General features: G+C 39.0%; 1 protein-coding gene and 1 long non-coding RNA gene across 2 annotated transcripts; one reads left to right on the top strand and one right to left on the bottom strand.

Moving 5' to 3' along the window:
* The first annotated feature begins 15,589 nt into the window (after positions 1 to 15,589).
* On the top strand, positions 15,590 to 17,049 carry LOC121504068. The gene is made up of 3 exons (XR_005991428.1): positions 15,590 to 15,677; positions 16,306 to 16,396; positions 16,857 to 17,049. It is a non-coding gene; the product is annotated as an uncharacterized LOC121504068 (long non-coding RNA).
* A 2,787-nt stretch (positions 17,050 to 19,836) lies between these two features.
* On the bottom strand, positions 19,837 to 20,936 carry LOC121504976. Its single transcript, XM_041780091.1, has 5 exons — positions 20,868 to 20,936; positions 20,414 to 20,758; positions 20,219 to 20,329; positions 20,092 to 20,126; positions 19,837 to 20,007 (listed from the first exon to the last, which is right to left on the bottom strand). Exons 1-5 carry the CDS (start codon positions 20,908 to 20,910, stop codon positions 19,837 to 19,839), a joined length of 705 nt encoding a protein of 234 aa, XP_041636025.1. The 5' UTR covers positions 20,911 to 20,936.
* Between the last annotated feature and the right edge of the window lie 4,643 nt (positions 20,937 to 25,579).

Below are 25,579 nucleotides of genomic sequence, written 5' to 3'. Positions count from 1 at the left end.
ACAAACGCACACACATTAACACACACGCTCATCTGTGCGTCCTGTCCAACACTGTTAAAGCTCATTTGAGAAAAAAAGACCACAAACTGATAGAATAATCTATTTCTTTAAATTATAGCTAATATGTTATTGATTTAAAGATTTATTTTGAGTGTTTTAAATATGGATGTCCTTAAAGAGGATTAAAAATAGTTTGATTTTACTGATGCAGCTCTTTATATTTCAGTCTGTTTTAAACAATGCTTAAAGTACTTTTATAATCATCTTAATGCTTTTATAATATATAAATAAGTATAATATTAAAAAAAGTTATTGTAATTGTAGCAATGAATGCATAGTGTAGTAAATTAAAGATTTCGTAGCCTTAAAATGAAAGGTTTGATTTGAAGAGCATTAAGATGTACAGTTTGAGTCAAAGTTAGACAAAACATACTCTTTGGAAGCACTGATAGCCTATTCAGTACTTAGTTCAAACATTTTTGAATAGACCTGAATGACCTGAATAAAGGACATATTATCCACCTATGTATTTTTTTCCAAAATTAAAAAAAAGTGTAAAATCTCATCTCGTCTCGTAGGCCCAAATCTTGTCTTGTTTGGTGAGATAAGTGTCTTGTCACACCCCTAGTTAATAGATTATATCGTTTGAAAAGGATCTCTCTTTCCAGCTGCACACGGCAAGGACGCACGGCGCTTTATGAGCTAATCCATGAGATTTTAACAGGCTGAATGAGCTAAATCTGTCCGTGGAAAAATTATTTTTCTCAGCGGATATGTTCATTATGACAAGGGCATTTTTGTGTTTATATGTGCCGTTAAACTGCGCTGCCGTACTGCGAAATTTCTGCCTTTCAACTCCTGCCTCCTCCAGCACATCAGGCAAGTAATATAAATGTATTACTTGTATTAATATAAACGTAGGCAAGTTACGCCAAAATCATCCCGCGTTCACCCGGCTGTGACGTCCCCACTGGAGCCGATCGGAGGAGAGCCGATAAAAACCCGTGTCCATTGCAGGGTCAGTTGAAGCAGGTCTGAATGCCAATTAGAGCCTTTCCCACTGCCGACGGGAGCCGATTGTTAGCGGGTTTAAACAGGTTTTTCGGCCAGTGGGAAAGAGGTATTACAGTATTTGAGTAACAGTGAAAAGTTTAATTACTTGCAGCATTTGAGTACAGTAAAAGCCTGCTGCCATCATGTTGGTATTTGAGGGTTAACAGTAAGTAGTTAACCTGATATAAGATTGCAGATGCTGTACTCTATGTATTTTTACAGCAGGACAGTAGCCTCTCATTGCACGAACAGGTGGTTGAAGCTGGAGCTGTGTTTGCAGTTTGGAAATATTTTGTCATAAATGAAGATGACAAAAGCAGAGTAGAGTGCTGACTATGCTGCTAACTTGTCAGGAGGACAGAATGGGAAACATCCGATGTAATTAAAACATACTTTTAAAATAATTTGGGTGAATACCCAGGTTTAAGAGCTGGTACCTGGGCTGAGAAAGGTATCTGGTCTGTAAAGGTGAACGTGTAAACGTACTAACGTATGCATGCACTGCTGCAAATGGCGTCGGCGCAGTTTTAAATCACAAAGGGCTTGGCTAAATTATTGTACTATGCTCTCAAAAGTGTTATGAGTTGGCTTCCTACTCACCGCATTAACACTACATGGAGATATGGCTAAACTGTCATTTAGTACATACTTCCAAAATAATTCTAATAACTGCCCTAGAGTTCATATTTTTGTTTGGTATGGGCAAATACCCAAATTTATTTACCTGTGCTTAGGCTGAAAAAGTAGTATCAGTGCATCATTAACCCATTCAAAGGAACTTAAAAGATGGAATAAACTTTGTAGAAACTTACCCTGCACCTCCAAAAATGTAGCATTAAAAAATACTTTAGACTTGACCCAAGTATATCCACAAAAATACACCCCAGAGTCAGACAAAGCTACTTCTTTGATGTCGAGAAAAACAGTCGAGATGTTTGATGTCATTTCAAATTTTCCCTTTTGAAATCCACTGCAGAGTCTAGCAGGTTCGCCATATTCAAACATGTGGGCCACACAGGGAGACTCTTTTCTGTTGACCAGTTTAAACCAGGTAATCTGAGCAGCACCGCTGGTGAAGTTGGAGCAGAGCAGTGTGACATCTTCACCAGGCTGGACCTCCAGAGTGTGAGACTCAGAGCCAACCATCCAAACTGAAACAGACATGTGACCACTTCAGCTGAGGATATAATGATTTAAATCTCTAAATGATAATCAGAGCAGTCACTGGTGAGGAGTAAATAGTGTCGTACTTACAGAGGCTGCAGAGAAGAGAAGGTGACACCAAGATAAACTTCCTCATTGTGCACAAGACTGAGTGACTGTTATCACTCTTTATACAGCAGATGTCCTACATGAGGTTTAAAGAGGCAGAGTCTATCAAAGGGGCGGGGTCTGTGCACCATAGAGATGCTATTTACTATTTTAGTTACTCAGATGTGAAAAGCCTGATCACAACCAATCAGCCATTGAATTTAATTTAATGTTTTTATTGAGTTTTAGGTAGAACAAAGTGAACAATATCAAATGAGACTGTAATACAAAGGAAAACAACAATAAACAATAAAAATAGAAAAAAAGAGGAGAAAAAAGAAAGAAAAAAATTACAGAAAACAAACAGAAAAAAGAGAAGCTCTACTGCGTGCTTCACTTGAGTATTACATTTCCGTGAGAGTATGCTACATATTCTTACATAAAATATTTGTATTTGCAGTTACAACAATATGAATAAATATAACAAGATTAAGTTCTATCGAGCAACACCAACGACAAACAGAAAAGCGAGAAAGAGGGGGTGGGGTAGGGATGTGAAAGGTTACTGATTTAGGGTCTTGGCATCATATTTATTTGAGTAGTATTCAAGAAAAGGAAGCCAAGTTTTCTTAAATTTCTGCACTGTGCCCTGAGCTGTGCATCTGATTTTTTCTAATTTGAGGAATGACATAACCTCACATATCCAGCGGGAGTGAGATGGAGGGATCAGTGATTTCCAGTTAAGTAGAATGAGCCTGCGGGCTAATAATGTTGAAAAAGCTATCAAATCTGATTGATGACTGGTTAACCCACTATTTGCAGGAACAACCCCAAAAATTGCAGTGGCTGGCTCTATATCAAACTTTCTCTCACATATGTGTGAGAGGGTGTCGAAAATATTGGACCAGAATCTGTTTAATTTTGAACATGTCCAAAACCTATGTCCTAAGTAGCTGGGGCCTGATGGCATCTGATACAAATTGGGTCAGAACCGGGAAACAGCCAATTTAGCTTTACAGTAGTGAAGGCAGTTAAGGTTCTTAAACTCTAATAGTCCGTGTCTCATACAAATTGATGATGAATGAACTCTTTTAATATCTCTTTCCCAAAGATCATCAGAAAGCCTTGTGTCTAAATCCTCCTCCCACTGTGCTTTCAAGTACCGCAGAGACTGACCCTCCATTTTCTGTATAATGCTGTATAGTCTGGTAATATGGCCAGATTGAAGAGGCTTGACCTGCAGACATTCATCAAGTGGACAAACGGGTGGTTTTGATGGAAATGATGGAAAGTTTGTACGTGTAAAATCGCGGATTTGTAAATATCTGAAGAACTGTGAATTTGGCAGGTTGTGTTTCTTTGAAAGATGGTCAAAGGGGCTAAACAATCCATCTATGAAAAGGACTCCCACACAACGGATTCCCCTGTCGAACCACATCTGAAAGGATGAGTCTATTAAAGAAGGTTTAAATAGAGAATTTGAAATTAAAGGCATAGATGTTAAAGCCTGTGTTTGTCCAAAGTGTTTTCGAAACTGGGTCCATATACGAAGTGTATCTCTGACAACAGGACTATCGGCATGGGCCCCCATAGCCAGAGGCAGGGGGCCACACAATACAGAGGCTAGGGACACTGGTGAGCATGGCAGCTGTTCCATAATGACCCAGTGTGGGGCTTCTCTATTCATCAGGCCATCATACCACATAGTTAGTTTGTGTACATTAGTTGCCCAGTAGTAAAACAAAAAATTTGGCAATGCAAGGCCACCGTTTGCCTTACGCCTCTCCAGAACAGCTTACGTACACGAGGGATAGTTTGTTCCAAATGAATGTGCTGATGCATTTATCTAAATCTTTAAAAAATTGTTTTGACAGAAGACAGGGGACAGTCTGAAATAAATATAAAAATTTAGGCAGAATAATCATCTTCACTGAGTTGATCCGACCAGCGAGAGACAATGGCAGGGCTGACCAACGTTTGAGATTGTCCCTAGTTTGATTCATAATCAGTTGAAAATTGTTTGTAAAAAGATCTTTGTAAGAACGCGTCACCTTAACTCCCAAATATATGAGAGGGCCAGTTGCAACTTTAAATGAGTATGAGTCAAGTGGCATTCTTATTGCTTTTCTATTGATTGGAAACAATATACTCTTCGTCAAATTAATTTTATAGCCTGATATAATGTGTGATATAATGTCCATGCACTTTGGGATTGAAGCTTCAGGATCAGATATGAATAACAAAAGGTCGTCTGCGTATAACGAAACTTTATGTTCCTGCCCACCTCGGGTGATACCCAGTATTTCATTATTCTGACGTAAAGCTACAGCTAAAGGCTCTATAGCAAGATTAAAGAGAAGGGGGGACAGTGGGCAACCCTGTCTTGTGCCCCTTTGTAGGGTAAAGTATTCAGAGCAGATATTCTTAGTCCTCACTGATGCCTGTGGTAAGGTGTAGACTGTTTGGATCCAGGAGATGAAAATTTGGCCAAATCCAAATTTCTGTAGGGATTTAAAAAGATGTCTATATTCAATACGATCAAAAGCTTTGTGCGCATCCAATGATATTACTATTTCTGGGATCTGTGATGAATGGGCAGTATAAATTACATTGAAAAGATGGCGAAGATTGTAAAATGACTGTCTCCCCTTTATAAACCCTGTTTGGTCTGGGTGTATGACAGTCGGTATTATAGATTCCAGCCTAAGGGCGAGAATTTTTAAGTATTTTATAATCACATGTGAGTAAACTAATAGGTCAGTAGGATTCACACTTGATTGGATCCTTATCTTTTTTTTAGCAGTACAGAAATTGTGGTTATTTGATTGCCTGCTCAATTTCAATAACAGATATCGGTTCCTCCATGCTTGTTCCATCGTCCTCACTTATAGCGGGCAGGTCTAATTTGTCAAAAAAAAAAACTGTTGTCCAGTGGTGTGTCTGAGGTGTATAGAGCAGAATAAAAAGTTTGAAATTCATTATTAATGTCTTTCTGATCAGATTTAACAGTACCATCCGACGCTTGAGTTTCCGTAATGAAGTTAGCAGCTGAATGTTGTCTTAACTGCTGAGAGAGCAGTCTACTTGCCCGTTCCCCATGCTCATAATGATTTTGTCTTGATTATAAGAACAGCTCCTCTGCTTGTTTTGAGGTAAGGAGGTTGAACTCTGTCTGCAGTGCGATCCTCCTCTTATAGTGGTCTGCAGATGGTAAGGCTGCATTTTGCTGATCGACCTCATGAATAAGTGTAATTATTTCAGTGAGGCATTTTAACCTACTCTTTCTGAGACGGGCTGTGTATTCTATTATCTGACCCCGTAGATATACTTTCAGTGTTTCCCAAAGAGTGAATATTTTAGTACCCGGTAACTGGTTAGTGTCAAGGAAGAAATCAATCTGTCCTGATAAGAAGTCTACAAAACCCTTATCCAGTAAAAGATCTGGGTTGAGTCGCCAATTACGCTGCATATTTGCACTATCCTGAAGCTGAAGCTCCATGATGATTGGTGAATGGTCTGAAATGACAATACTGTTATAAGTACAATTTCTCAACACTGTAAGCATTTTATCATCTAACAGGAAAAAATCTATTCTAGAGTACGTTTGGTGCACCGCAGAATAAAAGGAATACTCTTTTGAAGTTGGATTTTTAAATCTCCATGGGTCTACAACACCACTGGACTGGCAAAAGGCCCTTATACTACAAGCAGATTTGGAGATAGCACCTAGTGAAATTTTAGAGCGGTCCAGGGAAGGCTGCAAAACTGTATTAAAATCTCCTCCCATTATTAGGTGATGTGTAATAAGCTCTGGAATACAGCCAAATAGTTCCTTGAAGAACTGGGGGTTAACCCAATTTGGGGCATAAATATTTACTAAGGTGACCGGTAAGTTAAACAACCTACCCTGGACAATAATGGAGCGGCCGTTTTTATCTGCCACTACCTTTGAAGAAATGAATTGCACATTTTTGCCGATTAGGATGGCTGTTCCCCGGCACTTGGAATTAAATTTAGAGTGGAAGATTTGTGACACACAACCTCTTTGTAGCCTAAAAATATCTGATGTACATAAATGTGTTTCTTGCAAGAATATTATGTCTGCTTTAAGCTTGATTAAGTGGGAGAAAACCTTACTTCGCTTAACAGGATGATTAAGTCCCCTCACATTCCAGCTTACAAATTTTGTTGTTGTCCTACTCAACCCATCTATGGATGCCATGTATCAGGTAAGGAAGTTGAGGGATGTCTGGACAAATGCACCTATGATAGGATCCACATCTCTAACCCTACAGTTTGGGGGGGGGAAGAACAAGAGAAAGAAAGAGTAAAAACAGTACAGAAAACAGGCCATAATCCAAAATACACAACCCCCTAAAGAAACAAAAACAAAAAAGGAAAGAAGAAAAAAAAAAAACAACCATTGCTGGCCTCTCCCCAGCTGAGTGACTGCACCCTCCCCCCATCCCAAGGCACTGTGAAGTAGCAAGTTCACGTTATACTAAAGTGCCTGAGGCCCACAAAAACCTATTACAATAACCTTTTAGCTTGATAGCTCAACATTAAGTCAACAAAATTCCTTAAATGTGTACGTTAATATCTATGCTCAAATTTGTGTTACTACATTGCCTGAAAGTGTGCATGAGGATGTCAGTATATTTGTACGCAAATGCGAAACTGCATCCGTGCATCTATGTGCAAAGAATGCTGCTTGACATTACACAATAGCAGATTCAAAGAAAGAAAGAAAAAAGAAAAAAAGAAAAAAGAAAAAAATTAAATACTACAGCAAGTCAAAACCTTCAACTTGTCTTTAAACACAAGTATGCAAAATTTAAACACCTTTAAATGCAAGAAGTAAAGTCAGTTATATCAGAATTGGAGGAACTTGCTCCACCAGAGAGAACTGACTATTCATTACAAGAGCGAAATATGTTCATTTTGTCCATGTTGCAGAAAAGGGAACAGGAGAAAGACAACTACTTGAGCTCTAGCTTTGACTATTATTTTTTGCACTGATTTCTGATAACAATTATGAGCTGGCTCAAGAGAAAAATATAGCAGCATTTTTTCTTTCACACATTTACTGTCCTTAAATGACTACCGGTCAGATCAGCCTCTTACGCTTTTCATCAGTGCATTCAAGATGTAAAGAAGTGAGTATATCCTGAGTGGTGAATATTATGGGGCAGTGGACAGTTCCTTCACAAAACCTCTGCTTTTACCGGATCAGTGAAGCTTCTCTGCACGCTGTCCGGAGTTGTAATCCTCAACTTGGCTGGATACCACATCCCGTATCGGACTCCCTCGCACTGCCGCAGTTGTTTTCTCACTTGCTTGAATGCCGCCCGTTGCCGAGCAACTGCCTGTGTGTAGTTGGAGAATACCTGTGTCTTGTCGCCATGCTCAGAGACCAGAGTCCGTGACATGGAGGCTTTCCGCAGGATCTCTTCCTTCTCTTGATAGTAGTGGCACTTGATCACAAACGCTCTCGGTTGCTGTCCTTCACCTGGAATTTTCTGTAGTGTAGTGTGTGCTCTGTCTATGACGGGCAGCTTGTCCAGGTCCAGTGCCTTTTGTAGCAGACCGGCGATGAAAGAGCTCAAACGGTGCCCTCCTCTCGTCTCTCTTTTATCCCAAATATGCGCAAGTTACATCTCCGTGATCGTGCCTCTAGATCCTCACACTTCTCCGTTAGGCTCATTACTTCTTTGCTCAGCTGGGACATCTGTTGCTCCAGTTTAACAATGGTGTTGGAGTGGTCATTAGCTGCAGCTTCTAGGCTAGCGGTGCGCTCCTCCAAAACACTTGCTCTTGAATTAGCACGGTCAATAGCCGCTTTCATCTCCCCCCTCAGGCTGCTGATTTGTTTGCGCAGTTTGGTATTTTGTGTCTCTGCTTTCTCATCAATCTTTGCCAGCAGTTCAGTTTTTACAGACGTGATCGCATGGAGTATGGCTGATTGACCGGGGTCAGCTGAGTTCACGCCTTCTGCATGCTCCGTAGCTTTAACGTTTTTCTTCAGGTCCGGCATCTCGCAAAATCGATATAACTCCACAGAAACTGACTGGAACTTGAAGTTTTCACATTGTAACACTGCACGCACCGTTAAAGAAACAAAGAATCCGTATGATTATCTAAGAGCTTGCTCGTTGACTGATCTTTTAGGTTAATATGCGGGAGCTCAGACTAGTGCGCTTCTACATCTCCACACGGCCAGACCGGAAGTCGACCGAGCCATTGAATTTAAACCTTTATTTTCTGATGTGCATCATTGTTACCCCTGCCGAGGAGGTTATGTGACCAGGTGGGTTTGCTCGTTTGTTTGTTAACAACATAACTCAAAAAGTCGTGGACGGATTTTCATGGAATTTTCAGGAAATGTCAGAAATGGCATAAGGAAGAATTGATTGGATTTTGGGAGTGATCCAAACCACCGTCTGGATCCAGGAATTTTTTAAAGGATTCTTTACTATTGGGAGATAGGGCTAATGGCGGAGGTCTGCGCTGTTAACACTTTACACCAGGAGATGGCGGACATGAGTAACGTCAATCCCAGCAGCATATTTTTGGTGTGTTTCTATTCAAAGTTTTGGAGTTAGTAGAGTTTGAAAGACGCACGCCCGGTCGAGGAGACGAGTTGGAGCGTAACAGAGAGAAAGACAGCAAAATTGAAGCGAGAATACTCACAATGCTGGGAGGAATAGAGGAATATTCACTCTCTGCCATGACTTTCAGTTGTCCAGTGAGACCATGGGTGCTTCTGCCATGACAGTCCACACGTAGGAGTAATTGGCAAATTAGATTTTGGGAGTGATCCGGATCACTGTCTGGATCCAGGATTGTTTTTAAACGATTCTTCACTATTGGGAGATAGGGCTAATGGCGGAGGTCTGCGCTCTCTGAGTGCATCATAATTTAGTTAGGTGCTCTTACTGGATGGCTGTTCAAAGACTTGGAAAACAAAACACAGAACATTTATCGATTTAAAAAGGTTTTTGATACAGTCAACCATGACTTATTGAAAAGATGTAAAGGTGTGGTGGAGGAGGGCTAGCTCTTGATTGGCTGAAGACATGGTAATGGGATGATCTTTGTTCAGATGGCTAACCAGAGGTCAAGATGCCAATGCATGACCTGTGACGTCCCACAGGGGTCAGTACCATGACTAAAATCATTCAATATAAAAATGATACCTGTAAAAAATAAGCCCTAGCAGAAATTACACAATAAATAACCAATCATCAACTGGCGGCTCGAGGGCCATATCAGGCCCTCCAAAGCTTCCTCTCTGGCCCCCAGAAGATCAATAAATTCAGAAAAGGAGGAAAAGAAGATTTTTCTGGTTTTAAGAGTATCTTTTGGCTTAAAATATCTCCAGCTGTTAATCCAACCCATAAACCATTAATACTGAAATAGTTTTAGAATGACTTGACATTTGATCTGTGTTACAGAAATTTACTTATCAGCCAACATAGTAAATATTTGATTAAAAATGAGTTAACACTGGCAGAAATGTTGCAAAAATGGCCAGATTAAGTGATGAAAAGGGGTTAGGGCATGGAAAAAATGAGTGATAAGTGCGTGATAAGGGACAAAAATGACAGGAAAAGTGGTGAGAAGAGCTTAAAATGTGGCAAAAAGGGCAAAGGATATCAAAAATAGGTTAAAGTGTCAAAAATGTTGCAAAAAAAGTAATGAATGGGGTTTAAAAAGCAGCAAAATGGATATAAAGGTGGCAAACAGGGATAAGACATGCAGGTAAAGTGGTTTAAAGTGGTTAAAGTATGGCAAAAATTGGGGTTAAAGAGGCGAAATGCAGGAAAAAGTGATGAAAATGGGTTAAAAGTGTTAAAAAGTATAGCAAACATAGCCTGGCAAAGTAGTGAAAAGTTGTTAAAGAGTGGCGCACGGACAACACTTGGCAGGAAAGTTGCAAAAAGGGATTAAAGAGTGAAAAATTGGTTTTAAAATGGCAAAAAATAATCAAAAATGGGTAAAGAATGGCAAAAAAAATGTTGCAGAAAGAAGTAGTAGACAATTTTACAGGCAGGCCTGTGTCCTTATGGCCTGCTGCATTATAGATAATAGGGGTGGATCTCATTGGTGATGCCTAAAGACGTCCTGCGTTTAGAAAGATGATACAAATATAGATTCAATATTATGTTTTGAACCCCCAGAGTCTCTGCCAAGACTAAATCTGGCTCTTGTGCAAATGTGCTTGATGACCCCTGCAGTAGATGGTGTTTTTACAAGCAGCTCAGTAATTCTTAGGTTAAAGGGGCAGCAGTAATGAGAAGATTGAGTGCATGTCACAGTGTAAAAGGATGGTAGCTGACTTCACTGTGGCTGTTATGTGGTGAGCATGACGAGAGATTAGAGGTTTAATGAGACTGCACAGACGTCATGATTCTCTTCCTTTTCAGAGATAACTGGTCAACTGAAGGTTCCTGGAATCTGATTAAATTCAGGAAATGATTTCAGCCATTAAAGCAACACCAAAAAAAAAAAAAAAAAAAAAAAAATCTCTGAATATGGGTATTTAGATGGATGCTTCTGTGTCAAATACATGTGCATGGTGACTGCCCTCTACAGGTGAAAAGTAGCTACTACAAATGCCTGTGGTGCCCTCTGTCATCCTCACAGAGCTCAGCGGTTACCATTCACTGTCTGCAGCTTGTAGCAGCTGGAAATTCCCATCTCAACCAATCAGAGACATTCCCTCTCTGATAGCATCAACTTTTGGGCCAATGTGGCATTCATGTGGGATCTGTGGCTGAAATGTGGCATGGCAAAACGTATGAGGGCCAAATCAGAACCACATTTGCTCTGACGTATCTCCAGACTTTTCCCCTCAGTGAGTCTTTGGTAACTGGAGCATCTAACCCAAAAATTACTTCTGACTTTTGGGCCATGTGTGGTTTTTAATTGGCAACAATGACATGGCAGAATATATGAGGGCCAAGACAAAACCAGATGTGTTCTGCTGCACCTTTGACACTAGAGGGCAGCAGAACACATCTGGTTATGCCTTGGTATTGGAGTGATGATGATGATGATGATGACGTGGCTTCACCTGGTAGACAGAGAGTGCTTTCACACAAGACCCAGTTGTTTCAAATCGATTCAACCCCCTCCCCCTTCCTCTGCTGGCTTGCTTTCACACTAGCAAGACTGATCCCTTCCCAGGCTCTCTAGTGTATAGACTCAGTCTAACACAACAGGTGGGGGGTACAAACGTAGCTGGTTTACAAACCCACCAAGGAGGAGAAAGAAGAAGCTACCATGGCAACCACTTGAGTCATTACCTGGGCAAAGTTTGTTTTTATGTTAAGATGGCAAAAAGTCCTTCCTGCCACCATGGATGATTTAAAACCACCTTTGGAGATGCTAGTATCTACACATCTTTGAGCAGCTCAGAGGAGTTTATGAGTGCTGCATGGAAACAGCGTTTTTTTAGGTGTCAGGAGACTTTTATTGCCTTTGCATTTCATCTCACTGATTCCAACCTTCGTTCATCCATAAGGTGAGTCATAACAGACTGTTTGTTGATTTGATTCAGATCATTTCTACCTTTTATTGAGGAAAATTGTGAACAAACTGCCACTCCATGGGAAGAAGTTTAGTCTTTACAGTGTCACGTAGCTGATAAGACACTCTGTCCCGTATCCGGTCGTGGCTGCATTCACATCTCATGCAAACCATGCCAGAGTCCACTTGAATCGGCCTGGATGCGGTTTGCTTGCATTCATACAGACCAAAATTAACTGGGCTTGGGACTCAAGTGCACTCGGATCTGGAACTGGGCCCCTAGTGTGAAAGCCACCAGAGATATTGGGAGAAAAGAGACTCACAAAAAAAAAAGAAAGAAAAAAAAAGGTGCTGAAGCTGACCCAGACTTTGAAAAACAAGCCACACAAGGCTTGACAAAAAATTTGACTACACCCCCCACCTGACTTTTTGTATTTCTGTATTCACATTTGAGTTGATGTTTGATCTGCTTCTCTCATGGTCTTGATTTTAAGTATTGTTTCTATTTTCAGTTTTAGCTTCAGTTTTCATCCCTTTTGTTTGACTTTTAGTGTTCTCTTTGCCTTTGTGTTTTCCCTCCACTTTGATTGTTCTAACTAGTTTCACCTGTCCTGTTTGTCACACGTGTGTGTGTGTGTCTAAACACTCCTTAGTCTAGTTAGTTTCTGTGTGGCTCTCAGGCCTTGTCCATGGTGGATACTTTTTCAAACTAGAGGTTTTACCTTATTCAAAAACAATGCCAAAATAATGCCAATGCAGTGTTTCAGGAACATCTACGTCCACACAAAGATGCAGAAACACGCTTCTGTAAAGATCCCACCATGTCAACAATCTGCCCTTTACTGTAGAGCTGAACAAGTTTACTCACAAACAGAAATAATGTCCTGACGTGGGAATTCACTCGCCGTTCCTCCGCAATTCTTCTCAAAGTTTTTCCATTAACCCTAACTGGGTCAGATCCAAACTGCAGACGTTGGCGGAGGGTCCAGTCAGGTGACTGTTTTGTCATCACAGTTGGAAAAGCTGTGTTTGTGCAAGTATGGAAAAAGTTCTGTAGCAAGTCCAGTTAGCACAACTTCTGACGCATCCAGTGTTGCTATGGAAACAAAATTATCGTTCTATCGTTCTATCTATCTATCTATCTATCTATCTATCTACCTATCTATCTGTCCACCCATCCATCCATCCATCTATGCCAGGGGTGTCAAACTCAATCACAGCAGTGGCCGGATTCTGGATTCAGGTCTAACTGTAATAAAATATGAAAAAAAAAAGAAAAACAAAACCTGATGATAAACAATTTTGACATTTAAAAAGTTAAAAAGAAAAGTTTAAAGGCTCACAATCTGAGAAAAGTGCATTTATTAGTTAAAAAAGGTCAAAACATGAAATTGAAAAATAATGTTTTCAAAAGGCAAATATGTTAGAAAGAAGTAAAAATCTAAAAGGTCAAACTATGGGATTATGAAGTCAAAGTTTGGAGTTGAAAATATGAGATAAAATACAAAATAATTGGTTAAAAAGGTCAAAATATCACTGAAAAATTTGAATTATGAAACTTTTAGCTCAAAATATTATATGAGAAGTCAAAATTATGAGTTGAAATTCTCAAAGTATGAAATTAAAAGTCAAAATCCTAAGTTTGAGTCCTAATTGTGAGATGCTAAATTGAAAATGTGAGTTAAAACACAAATTAATTTCTTTTCCCACATTCCTGACTTCTCATCTAAATATTTTCACTCCTTTTTCAGATTTTATAACTTAACAAGGATATCTTAAATCATCAAGGATAAGTTCACAATTTTATACTTGAGGAAATTTGCAGACCTCATACTGATGGGCTAGTTATAACAGAAATATGCGATCATCTTGTGGATCGGATTTAACTGTTCCATGGGCCAGATTTGGCCCCCGGGCCTTGAGTTTGACACCTGTGATTTAGGTGACCGTAAACATTAACTTCAGATTCGGGCCAGATTTGGCTCATGATTATCGTACGAATGTGGACTGAATAAGAGGTTTGGTGTTGATGGGTTTAGGTTCTGAGACTGTCCGTCAGTCACATCTAGGCCATGTAAGAGCCGTAATTTCTTATCAAATCTCCCCATAAAGGTTTTCCTCTTAATGCTCAGCTATAAATCATATGAAATGCAGGTCTTGCTTTGTTATGGCTCACATCTGTGCTGGACCATATCAGAGCTAAAGGAGTTTTACTAACAGCGACTGCTGTGACTCTGTAGGACTGTGGATAATGCTGCCCACTAAACACTGGACGTCAGATAGATGTGCATATCATGTCTATAATAGGTCCGTCGGTCCATAACCAATTCTGGATATCTATTGGATGTCCAAGCTAGGTCCACTTTTTGGACGTCAAACCATGACCCAACTTGGACGTCATATTGACGTTTAACTTTTGACATCTGGACCAGGTAATTTTTTGGATGTCATTTGGACGTCTTTGACAGGTGCAGGAAATTTAATCATAACTTTTTTTATGGAGCGCTTAAAAAGAACTCAAAGACGCTGTAAAGATTACATTAAAAAAAAGAAAAGTGAGATTAATGGGTTTGTCAGTCCATGACCAATTCTTGACATCTACTGGACGTCCAAACTAGGTCTCCTTTTTGGACGTCAAACCATGACCTAACTGGGACGTCATATTGACGTTCAACTTTTGACCTTTGAACCAGGTAATTTTTTGACGTCATTTAAACGTCTTTGACATATGTAGGCAATTTAATAATATGTTTATTTTATAAAGCGCTTAAAAAGAACTCAAAAGCACTATACAGAGTACATTAAAAAGTAGAAAAGCACTCCAAGAGCGCAGACCTCCGCCAAGCATTTCATTTCCACCCATAAATTGATTTCCACCCAACATTATAGGCCCATATTTTTTTTATACGCACATTGTGGAATGAAAAATATCAATCTGGAATAAGTGTGATTATTGTTGATATGAATATCATCCAATAGAGTGACCTAGTTAGTAGAGGGTCAACAAAAAACATGGAGGGTGCAATCAAAAAAGAAGTTTTCGTGTAGGAATATTATATATAAAACAGCCTTCATCAGTGAACGAAATAGGCATATAGGCAAGGTATAATTGTTTTTAGCTCTTGTCAAGCTCATCAATGCCATTTGTGGAAGTAGATCTTTGTTTAATGCTGTTTTTATGACTCAACTAAAATGTAGTTTGGAGAACTCCAGCTAATTTTGAATCCTACTCAACTTTAAACAAAAATAAGAAATAAAAAAAAAAAAAAAAAAAAAAAGTCCGAAAGCTGCAGTTTTAATGAGCATGATGCGTTGCTGTCAACAAAAAAACAAAGGACTGTCCCATTCCTATTTATAATACTTCAAGCCCTTGCAGCCTCATGCACTCAATCACTTTCCAGGTCCAGTCACTTGTCAAAGAGCGCTCAGGGTTTAGGGGGGAGATTGAGATTCAGCCAGAGCTTCATAAACAGAGTCATGTGACTGACGTGCAGCTGTGCTTACTCAGGCGGAAGGAAAAGTAGTTCCCACCAACAGTGTATTTAAGACAAAATCTCCATAGTTTAGTTACTTTCCACTGTGTTAATCTTAATAATATACATTACCTCAGATGGCAGACGTGTCAAAAGTATTGATATTTTGATTTGAGAATTGATTTTAAAGCATAAAGATCTGGTATCAGAGGTATCGCCATTTCCGTATCCATCCGCACATTACTAATTGGCAGCATGCGTTTTAACTCAGCCTTTCTACCTGCATCCCTGGTGGTGAGACGTGTTCCAGGCTGAAAGAAGAAAGAAGAAGCCGAAAGAAAAAGAAGAAAGTGTTCCTCAAAATTGGAGGTAAGTTTGGTTAACCTATTTAATTCTATGTTGTATACGTAAGAGATGTAACGGTTACTGGTAAAATGATAAACCGCGGTAAAATTTCTGATAGTATTACCGTTTCCTGTTTTAATTACTGGTAAACCGTGTTTGATTACCACACTTTGTCAATAACTCTCAGTGATGCTGCTCATTGCCTGAAAAAGCCAGAACTATGTGTCTGCTCCTCGGCAGACAACTGCAGCGGTCCCTCAGACACAGGCGCGTCAAACATGGGGGATAGGGTGCAGGGAAAGATACTGCTACAGTATCTAAGGGAAATGGGAATTTATCACAGGATATAGGGTGATGGTGAGGTAGGGATATACGACTGTTACAAGTAAGCCAGGTTTTTTTAGTTTTTTAATTTTTTTATCATTTGCCTTCTTTCTGAGCATGTCCGAATAGCTGAAAATTAAATTAAAATACAAGTTCACAACCAAATGTATAGTTAGATTATAGAGCAGCTGTGCTTGACAAGGAGATAAGGGATAACAGGAGGACCACCCAAGAAACACTGATCAGCTAGTGTGAAGGGTTTATTTAATGTGTATTGTTGTTCCTACATGTATACTTGACATTTAATTATTTAAATGCATTTTTTTAGGCTCTTCACCAATGGCCTTATGGCCCAATTTAATTTGAGGGCAAGGGGAAAAGGCCTTTGGAGGGAACAAAGGTTTATAGAGCTATACAAGGTAAGCCCAAGTTTCAAGCTGACCAGTCTATAAAAAATAACTTGGGAACCATTTCCTTCCCTTCTGACTTAAAAAAACAAAAACAAAACATGCTAATTATAACTTGATAGATATAGATTTTATTCCCAAAAGGAAGAAGCAAAGACAGCAAAGTTAAAAGTAAAAGATGGTATAGTCACAATTCTCTGAAAATAAACTCCTCAAAAAAAGTTTGGAAACTTTAATAATACCAATTGGTGTTGTATTTTATAACGTTGGAAGCCTGATTATTCACCTTTACAATTTGTGCAATGAGCAACACAGCTAAACGTGGGTATTTCAGTTAACAGTTGCTGAGATGGTTTTGTATTAATCCAGTATTGGTAGTGGATGCACAGGAAACATATTTTTGCTTACGAATATGGTGACGACTGACAATTACGTTTGCATACATCTAAATCATTTGTCTCTTTGTTTGCAGGAGGGATAATGAAATTTAACTCCACAGCCACGGAGGAGTACATTAGAGCAAATTTGTCTGAGCACCTCAAACATGCGCCACAGAGACATGGAGGTGGAGGATTCTCGATGCCCGGACAACCACCTGCCAGCCACTGAAGAAAACTTTATTGCAAGTAATTGTTTGTTTATATTTGAATAAAAATTGAAATGGGGTTACTGAATTGTGGTTTATTTGTATGTGTATGACTGTAGTCCCATGTTTCCACAAGGTGGAGGACATGTTTCTTATCAGATATTTTCCGTTAGTTTGGCTCAGTAGTGAGTTGGAAAAGGAGTTGTGTTGTATTCATCTCCAGTTAGACAACCAAACGGCGTTTTTGGAAAAGGATCATTTTCTCAGCAGCAGGTGATAACGAGACCAATGAAAGGAGTAATGCATTTTCTGCTGCTGATCCAAACTTCTGGAAAATTAACTGGTAGGAAACATGTGCTCCACCCTCTGGAAAAGTGTCTAATAGACGTCAAAAAATGACCACACTAGGACTATAAATGTCACGTTCAGAAGACGGCGGAAAAAGACGTCAATCCGATGTTGCAATTAAACGTCCAAAATATGACAGAAGACATCAATCCCACGTTACAATATAACGTCCAAAATATGACAGAGAAGACATCAATCCCACGTTACAATATAACGTCCAAAATATGACAGAAGACATCAATCCCACGTTACAATATAATGTCCAAAATATGACAGAAAAGACGTCAATCTGACATTTCAATTGAACGTCCCAAATATGATAGAAAAGACGTCAAATCTCGCAGTGGGACGGACGTCAACGCTAGACGTTCAACAGACATTGAAAGAAGACGTTGCCTGGCGCTGCAAAACAAACCCTTCAGTGGACCAAATTAGACGTTCAACAATGACATAGCTATGACGTCACTCCGATGTCGCATTGCGCAGTGGGTGGCTATAAGAACAATTTTACAAGGACAGCGATAAACAACACTGAAAATGGAGTCAAGTATTTCCAGCTGTGCAAAAGAAATACATAAATAGATGATAGACACTTTATTAATCCCCAGGGGAAATGCAAGTAAATCCAGTATATTTAACATTTCTGTACTGATATGTTGAATTTCTGGACAAAAGCATAGACTTAAAGGGACTCTACTATGATGTTAAAGTAAGAAACTTCTCTGTCATCTTTGCAAAGGAATTATTTAACTGTTCAGACTATTAAATGACACTTGCTTATGTGGGAAGTGAGAGCCCACACACTTAGGCTGTCATTTTTAACCAATAATGATGTTTTCAATGACAAAATAAGACTCTTTCATGATGAATTAGTGCATTACAGTATGCCATAACACAAAAGTGGTAGCCTCAAACTGTAAGGGAATAATAAAGGTGTGAAAGGGGAAGTAAGGGGGAATAAGTGGTGATTAAGGAGCGATAAAGCAGGATAAACAAATATCTGGGGAAAAAGGGGGAAATGTGGAATATAGGTGGAATAATGGTGAATATTTGGAAGAGAGGTTGAAAAGATAAGAAGGGAAAGAGGGGAAGAAAGTGGAAAAAGTAAAAAAGTGGGAAATTCGAGAATGCCTGGAATAAAGCTGTGTTAACACTGCAGTTAAAAGTGACCACAATCTTGTTTTTTTGCTCATATAACTCAAATTGAATTTCTTTATGACAGTTTTAATATCAGATTCAGGCCACCTTCATATGTGGTATTTAATCAGATGCATATCTGATCTTTTGGAATTTGACCGCAGTGTGAACAGAAAACAAAAAGCTCAGATCAGAGCAAAACGATCAGCATTGAACATTAAGGCCTGTAGTGTGAATGTACCTAAGTGTTGGGGTGAAGAGCTGGAAATAAAGGCCTTTGCACATTGAGTCAGCTTTTCATTCAAAATTTTAGCATGTTAAAAAGAAAAACAAACTTCAGAAGTGTTGATCATTCTTGCACACTGATACTGAAACTGTCACCTGTTGCTTCCTTCCTGCCTTCTTGCTCGCTCAGCCCCTTCCTCCTCTCGCACTGAAACCTCACTTTAAACGCTGCGCTTTGCTTGAGTACGCTGATATCATCCACGAAATCAATAGTGTGCCAAAGTTTGTACTAACTGCCATGAAACAGTCTGAATAAAAACGTTGCTCTCCATCTCTCCAACCTGGCACGGTGCTGTGATGAATAAACTGGTGCTGAATGACCATCTCTGTCAGTGAGTGTGTTTCAGGGAGGCACATAATCATTTTCACTACTTTTTTTCTCTTTGTAGTACGATGCGGTTTGCCTTTTTTAAAATTAATTTTCTTAGTCATTGTGAATAAAATGTATCAGACTTATGCAAGGTTTCAGTGTGTGACATTTTTTCAGCTTACAGACTGAAAATGTGCATCAAAAATAACAGCAGACCTTCAGAGGAATAACAAGGGAATAAAGGAAAATAAAAGGCAAATTGGTGGGAATCAGCTGAGGAAAAGTCTAAAACTAATGAACAATGAAGGACTAATTAATGAACAATGAAGGACTAATTGGAGTGAGATAGGAATTCAAGACGTTTGTGAAAATAGAAATTAATTTCGGACTACTTTAATTTCATGTCAATTAAAGATGAATGAAAAAGAGGTGCTTTAAACATGGAAATACAAATGCACACAGAACAATTTCTCACTTTTCTTCTAAACATTTGCAAGAGCCAGAATCCAGCGCCAATAATTACTGAAAATAATATAGAAATCCGAGCAGGTAGAGAGCTTGGTGTCACCTTCATCAGATGATGGTTTTGTTCATTTTTACAAAAAAATGCATTATGTACAAAGTCAAGTTTGGAACAGGTTTTCTGCAGAATAAGTGATAATTATCTCGCATGTTCTTTCTTACACACATACGATGGAAATACATACAGCGACAAAAAATAAAGGTTTGAAGGTTTTCTGGGGGAAATATTTCTCCAGGTAAGACCCTAAGAGCTATTCCTGCTCACTAAAAAGCGGCATCTGGTTTGAGATCCACACACTGACTATTGCTGCTCTCTGCTGTTGCATCATACAGAACAATTGTCTGTTGATTGTTCTCTGTTGCAGACCGTTTCCTGCTGTTTGCTTTTGCATGGAACTGCACCGCTGCATAGGTCACATCATCAGAACCCACATTCTGTAAATAATACACATTAGAATGAGATAAATGTAGACAAAAACATGCAGAAAAATGCGAAATCAGAATAAAAATCTTTAATACCTTATGTAGCGGTGGATTCTGTTCCTCTTTATGGGCTAAACAACAAAAATAAAACATCTAGTCATTAAATGGTTAAATAAATGGTTTTGGCTGGTTATTCTACAGGAAATTATGCATCAGCAAATACCTGCAGGACGTTTTCTGATTATAACAACCAGAGTTAAGATGACAATCGTGAGGAGAACAACCAGAGCACCCAGGATCAGGATCATAGGGCTGCTTAATCCATCAAATGCTCCTACAGGAAGAGTAGTAGAAGTCACAATTCTGTCTAAAAATGTGTTTATCAAATATGAAAGGCTGTAACTTTATAGCATCTTACCTTGGACTTTAAAAGACGTTGCACTGACAATAACGGTGGTGTTATTTTTGTTAAATCCACAGAAATATAATCCAGAGTCACTAGAATCCACCTGTCTGATCTTGAGAAACAGATGAGAGCAGTTGGATGTCATTTCATGGCGGCCATGTTGAAATTCACCAAAGAGAGAAGCATTTCTACCAGCGGTTAACATGGAGGAGATTTGTCTGACGCTGGATGTTTTGTTCAGTCTGAACCAGCCGATGTGAATGGGCACATCGGTAAAATTGGAGCACAGCAGCATGACGTCTACTCCAGGCTGAGCGTCCATAGTATGAAACTCACACACGGAGAAAGAAATACAACCTGAACAGAGAAGAGTCATCAGAAAAATTTGTTTTAAAACAGCTTAGAACAGTGAGTAATTCTGGTAGTTTACTATGCAGAATGGTAAAATAAAGATGGTTGTACTTACTGGAGGTAAAGAGGAAAACTGTTACCAAGGTAACGCTCATCATTGTCCGTACGGTACGCCTGCACTGTAGTAAAGTTTGTTACTTAGTCAAAGTGGGTTTAATATAAATAGAGGGAGTGTTCAGTAGCAGTCCGACTCTTACTCAGTGGATAAATGTTTGCTAAGTAGGTCAACATGTACTTTATAGTTTAACAGTGTAAGTAGAGGGGAACCTCTCCTGCTGTGGTTTAGCTGCTGTCTCTCATCTCTCCAATAAGTAGGCGAGAAGCCATTCTCTCAGCAGAGAGAATGCTTTGATATGAGCACGTGCAGTTGACACCTTGCAGTCAGCAGGGCAGGACTCATGAGAGTTTATGAGAGTTTGGTCTGAGGTGTGATCTGTGATGGGAGGAGCTGTGATACTGGGGGATGCTGATTTATCTCTGACATGATCCTCAGCACTCTCAAGCCTGCAAACCCAACTTTTAAAACACTTTCTCTTCATAATGCTTCTTTGTCTTTGGGGATTAGTCTGTTTTTTAAACTTATTTATGCTACATTTTTATGCACAAAATTATGTGAAATGGGTCCTATATGACTATGTTCTGCAGTAATTTTCTCCATATTGTGCTCTCATGTCTAGAAAACTTTATTTGAATGAGTGACTGCTACTGTCACCAGTGGGCACAGGCCCCGTCTGCAGCACTACATCGGTAAATGTGAGTTTAAATTAAAAAAACAACAACATGGAATTGAATATTTATTAATTCAAAAGAGCTTCACTCTTTAGGAGACAATTTAATAGCACAGCATGTGGGAAAAAGTTTTTTTTTCCATCAAACAGGCTATGTGTTTAAGTCAAGACCAGAAAATGCCTGAGACCAGAGTGCACAGAGACCAAGACTTTAAGGAGTCAAGACCGAGTAGAGTCTGAAAATGAGACAAGACCGAGACCATAAAAATCTATTTCTAAAAAAACATCATAAGGTTAAAAACTAAGAGAGCAGGCTCTCCTTAGTTTTAGTTTGCTTTCAAATAAATTTGACAGAACAAAACAAGGAAACTGTGATTTTAAAGCAACACAATGCAAAAATCTCGAAACCTAGAAAATTTGTTCAACTAACTTCTTGTCAAAAACCAAATTGTTGATGTTTTTTTTTGTAATTCACTTTTTGCCTTTTAGAACATTAACAGCAATGAAAAAGTTACAAATAATAAGAGAAAACAAAACTAAATAGTACACTAAAATAAAAGTAAAGAGAATTTACCAACCATTTAACTAAATCTATGTAGATAAAAAGCAAAACAATGACAAACAAAAATAGTGAATTAGTAGAAACATTCACAGCGTAAGCATTAGCAGTGTCCATCACCTCTGAACTGTCCACATATTGGCAATGTCTTTTTCATCATAATCTCATATCGGATTTGGCTTTGTAACCTTTATCACAAAGGTATCTTGACATACACTACATTTACATACAATCCTTTATGTATTTAAAAGCCACTGACATGAAATGTTTTTCATATCTGAAAATTAAATGTTTAGATTTAACAGGTAAATGAGGCCTAATTAGGCCTTTATAAATTAATTCAATCAAAAATCAGGTGGGCAGTCATGGGGCAGCCCAGAGGGACACGTGGATTCTGGTGGGCTGCCATAATTGAAATCAGGTGTTTCAATCACTTCCATGGCCACAGGTGTATAAAATCAAGCACCTAGACATGCAGACTGTTTCTACAAACATTTGTGAAAGAATGGGTCGCTCTCAGGAGCTCAGTGAATTTCAGCGTGGTACTGTGATAAGATGCCACCTGTGCAACAAGTCCAGTGGTGAAATTTCCTCGCTCCTCAATATTCCACAGTCAACTGTCAGTGGTATTATAACAGAGTGGAGGCGACCGGGAACTGTGTACAGAGGTCGCTAACTTTCTCCAAATCAATTGCTACAGACCTCCAAACTTCATGTGGCCTTCAGATTAGCTCAAGAACAGTACGTAGAGAGCTTTATGGAAAAACTTGAATCACACACAGGGAAGGCAACTACAAAATAAAACAGGAAACTTCACAATACACAGGAACACTGGAGAAGTGGGAAGATATCCAAACCATAAGAAACACTAGGAGGGGAGCAAGGAAACAAATACAAACACAGGGAGTTAAACTAGACATGAAACACTCTCAAAATACCAGAAGTACAAACTAGACAAAACTTAAAGAAAACCTAAATTCAAATTAAAAATAGAACTGTGAAAAATATACAGAATAAACAGAAAAACACAAGAGAAACTCAGGAGTATAACAAATCAAGAACTGTAACATGACAGAATGTTTTAGTTTATAAAATTATGTTTTTTGGGTATAAGGCAGGGATTTATTCTGGGAACAACACAAAATATGGCCAACATGTGAACATCGAGCGTGTGCTTGACTGTACTGCAGCCATTCCCAAATGGCGGCCTGCGGGCCAGGTCCGGCCCGCCAGCAGGTGGTATCTGGCCCGCGAGGCATTTGGGAAGAAAGAAGAAAATTTAAAAAAATAATAATAATTTTCAATATTTACTTACTAAGGTGTTTAAAATACAAATTTTCACTAATTTATCATGATATTTCTATATCTATAGCAAGGAAAGGATGTAATATGATGCAATAAATGAGTTAAATGTGGTACACTGAACTCTCTTTAGAGCAGGGAGGAACATCGTAAAAAGACGCACACAGCAGAGCGCACCTACTTCATCACCTCAGCTCTGCAAACATGCTTTCCAAAAAGCGTCTGATACAGCCTGCATGATTTTAAAGATCGAAGGAAAGGGATTTATTTTTGTCTAAATGAGTTTTTTCTTTTTTTTAAGATGAAGAATTTAACCACTGTGCACAGCTGCACGGATTCTCATAGAGTCCAGCTCTGCCCGCACCTCTGACAAGTTTTCTGCATCTCAGACCTAACGAAACTCAGAGGTTTTTTCCTTTTAAAACCAAACTTCTATCCCTGTGGGGGATTTAAACAGCTGCTCTCAGGATAGCAAATACTTTCCCTGCGTAACAGTCCGTTAGCCACAAATGCAGACATTGTGTCTTGCTTTGGTGAGAGACTCAGTTCAATCTCCAGCCTGATTTAATCAGTAATTATAAAAATGTGTAATGCCAAACTAATATCAACTACATTTATTTACATATGATTTAATTTAATGTCAACAAGACGTGCAATTGTGGTCTTAATCACGTTTATACAGGACATGGTTTATAAATCCTGCAGCGTATTTATCTCTGTATAGGTCTCATCAAATGGTAAAAATTCCTCTCACAACGATAAAACAAAGTCTTTATAATGGAATATTTAATCCTAATGTGGACACAGACTGTCCTATGACTTCAGAGGTTTGGCAGTTTTGGTCTTGGCGCAGCACTAAAAGGCTTCTAAATTGCGCACGGAGATTAGCCACTTCATGATGTGTGCAGTGATCTCAGGTGTATTCAGAGAGAACGGACATGCACAGGAATGACTGTAGTAGTGCAGACATGTTTATAAGTCAAGTTTTCACTCAGTAGGTGAGGGTTTGTAGCTCTATGAGCAGTCAGGGAAACATCTCCGCAGGATCTCCCCCCCTCTCTCTTTCCAGACTCTGCACTGATCTCAGGTCAGGTGAAATAATCTCAGGGTGAGGTCAGATATTGTGGACAATAACTAGGGGAAACTAGGACTAGTTTTAAAGCCAAAAACAGTTATACAGAATGAATGTTTATAATTGATATTCCAGTCTTGTAGATTTAGCATCAGTGGGTCTTAAAAATGTTAGAAATGGGACAAAATTGCCACCTGATACAAGGATAGCGTATTTATGACTGACCTGAAAAAATTTAGCAAATTTAAAAAAATCCAATGTCTGGCCCTAGGCTTTCTGTCCTTGAAATATTTTGGCGATCAGGAAAAATTAATTGGGGAACCCTGCTGAACTGTATCTGTGGTTAAAGCCCTGAATCTTTTGGGTCTCATGTAATATTAAATACCTGCTGCCTTGCGCAATATCCTCAGGGAAACAGCTTACGCATCCTGCTTCATTTCCACATGTACCTATTTTCCGGCACACCCCTGAAGCAGAGCTACAAACGGCGCTGTTGCTACCCGATCCGTCCTGGAAACCCGATCTGTACTACACATGTGCAAATATATGTCACCTTTTTTTTTTTTTTTTTTTTTACAAAAACTCTATTCAAATTCAACAAATTGACAAAATAATACATCGATCTTTTTAACAAACTTTATTTCAAAAATGAATTCACTGATACACAAAACGGCCAAAGCAATTTCTAGTTTGTGTGTCAGGCTGTAGATCTTGATTAAAGTTAAGGGGCTTGTTTGGAAACTGAACTTTCAATAAGGGGGAAGAGGAGGAAATATGGACTGTGCCTGGTGGAGTGCTGATCACAGAGAATCTCTCCATTAATCTTTTTTTTCTGGCACTTATCGATCACAATTTTTAAAACTAAAGTTCAAAACCTACATTCTTAAAAGATGGTATACAACTGCAAAGTATCTTAGTAGTAATACAAAATGTCATTTATACAATGTCAATGCAAGACAACCTGCTTTGCAGTGGTGATGCTGTACACCACAGCAGAAAGGTGGACGCCCCACTCATTATGGTTCTTGTTGACGTACTTTCTGAGAGCACGCTTGATGTTCTCGTTGGTCCTCTTGTCCTTTGAATCTGATTGTATTGTGAAATAG

Source organism: Cheilinus undulatus, linkage group 22 (assembly GCF_018320785.1).
Source record: "Cheilinus undulatus linkage group 22, ASM1832078v1, whole genome shotgun sequence".
Taxonomy (NCBI): domain Eukaryota; kingdom Metazoa; phylum Chordata; class Actinopteri; order Labriformes; family Labridae; genus Cheilinus; species Cheilinus undulatus.
This window is presented reverse-complemented; position numbering and strand designations above follow the sequence as displayed.

What these genes read in the sequence shown, in the direction of transcription:
- LOC121504976 (XM_041780091.1), bottom strand. Translation starts at nt 20,910, where the DNA reads ATGATGAGCGTTACCTTGGTAACAGTTTTCCTCTTTACCTCCA. An exon ending in AGTTTTCCTCTTTACCTCCA is followed by an intron (nt 20,759 to 20,867) that starts GTAAGTACAACC and finishes TTCTCTGTTCAG; the next exon opens with GTTGTATTTCTTTCTCCGTG. An exon ending in AACGTCTTTTAAAGTCCAAG is followed by an intron (nt 20,330 to 20,413) that starts GTAAGATGCTAT and finishes CTCTTCCTGTAG; the next exon opens with GAGCATTTGATGGATTAAGC.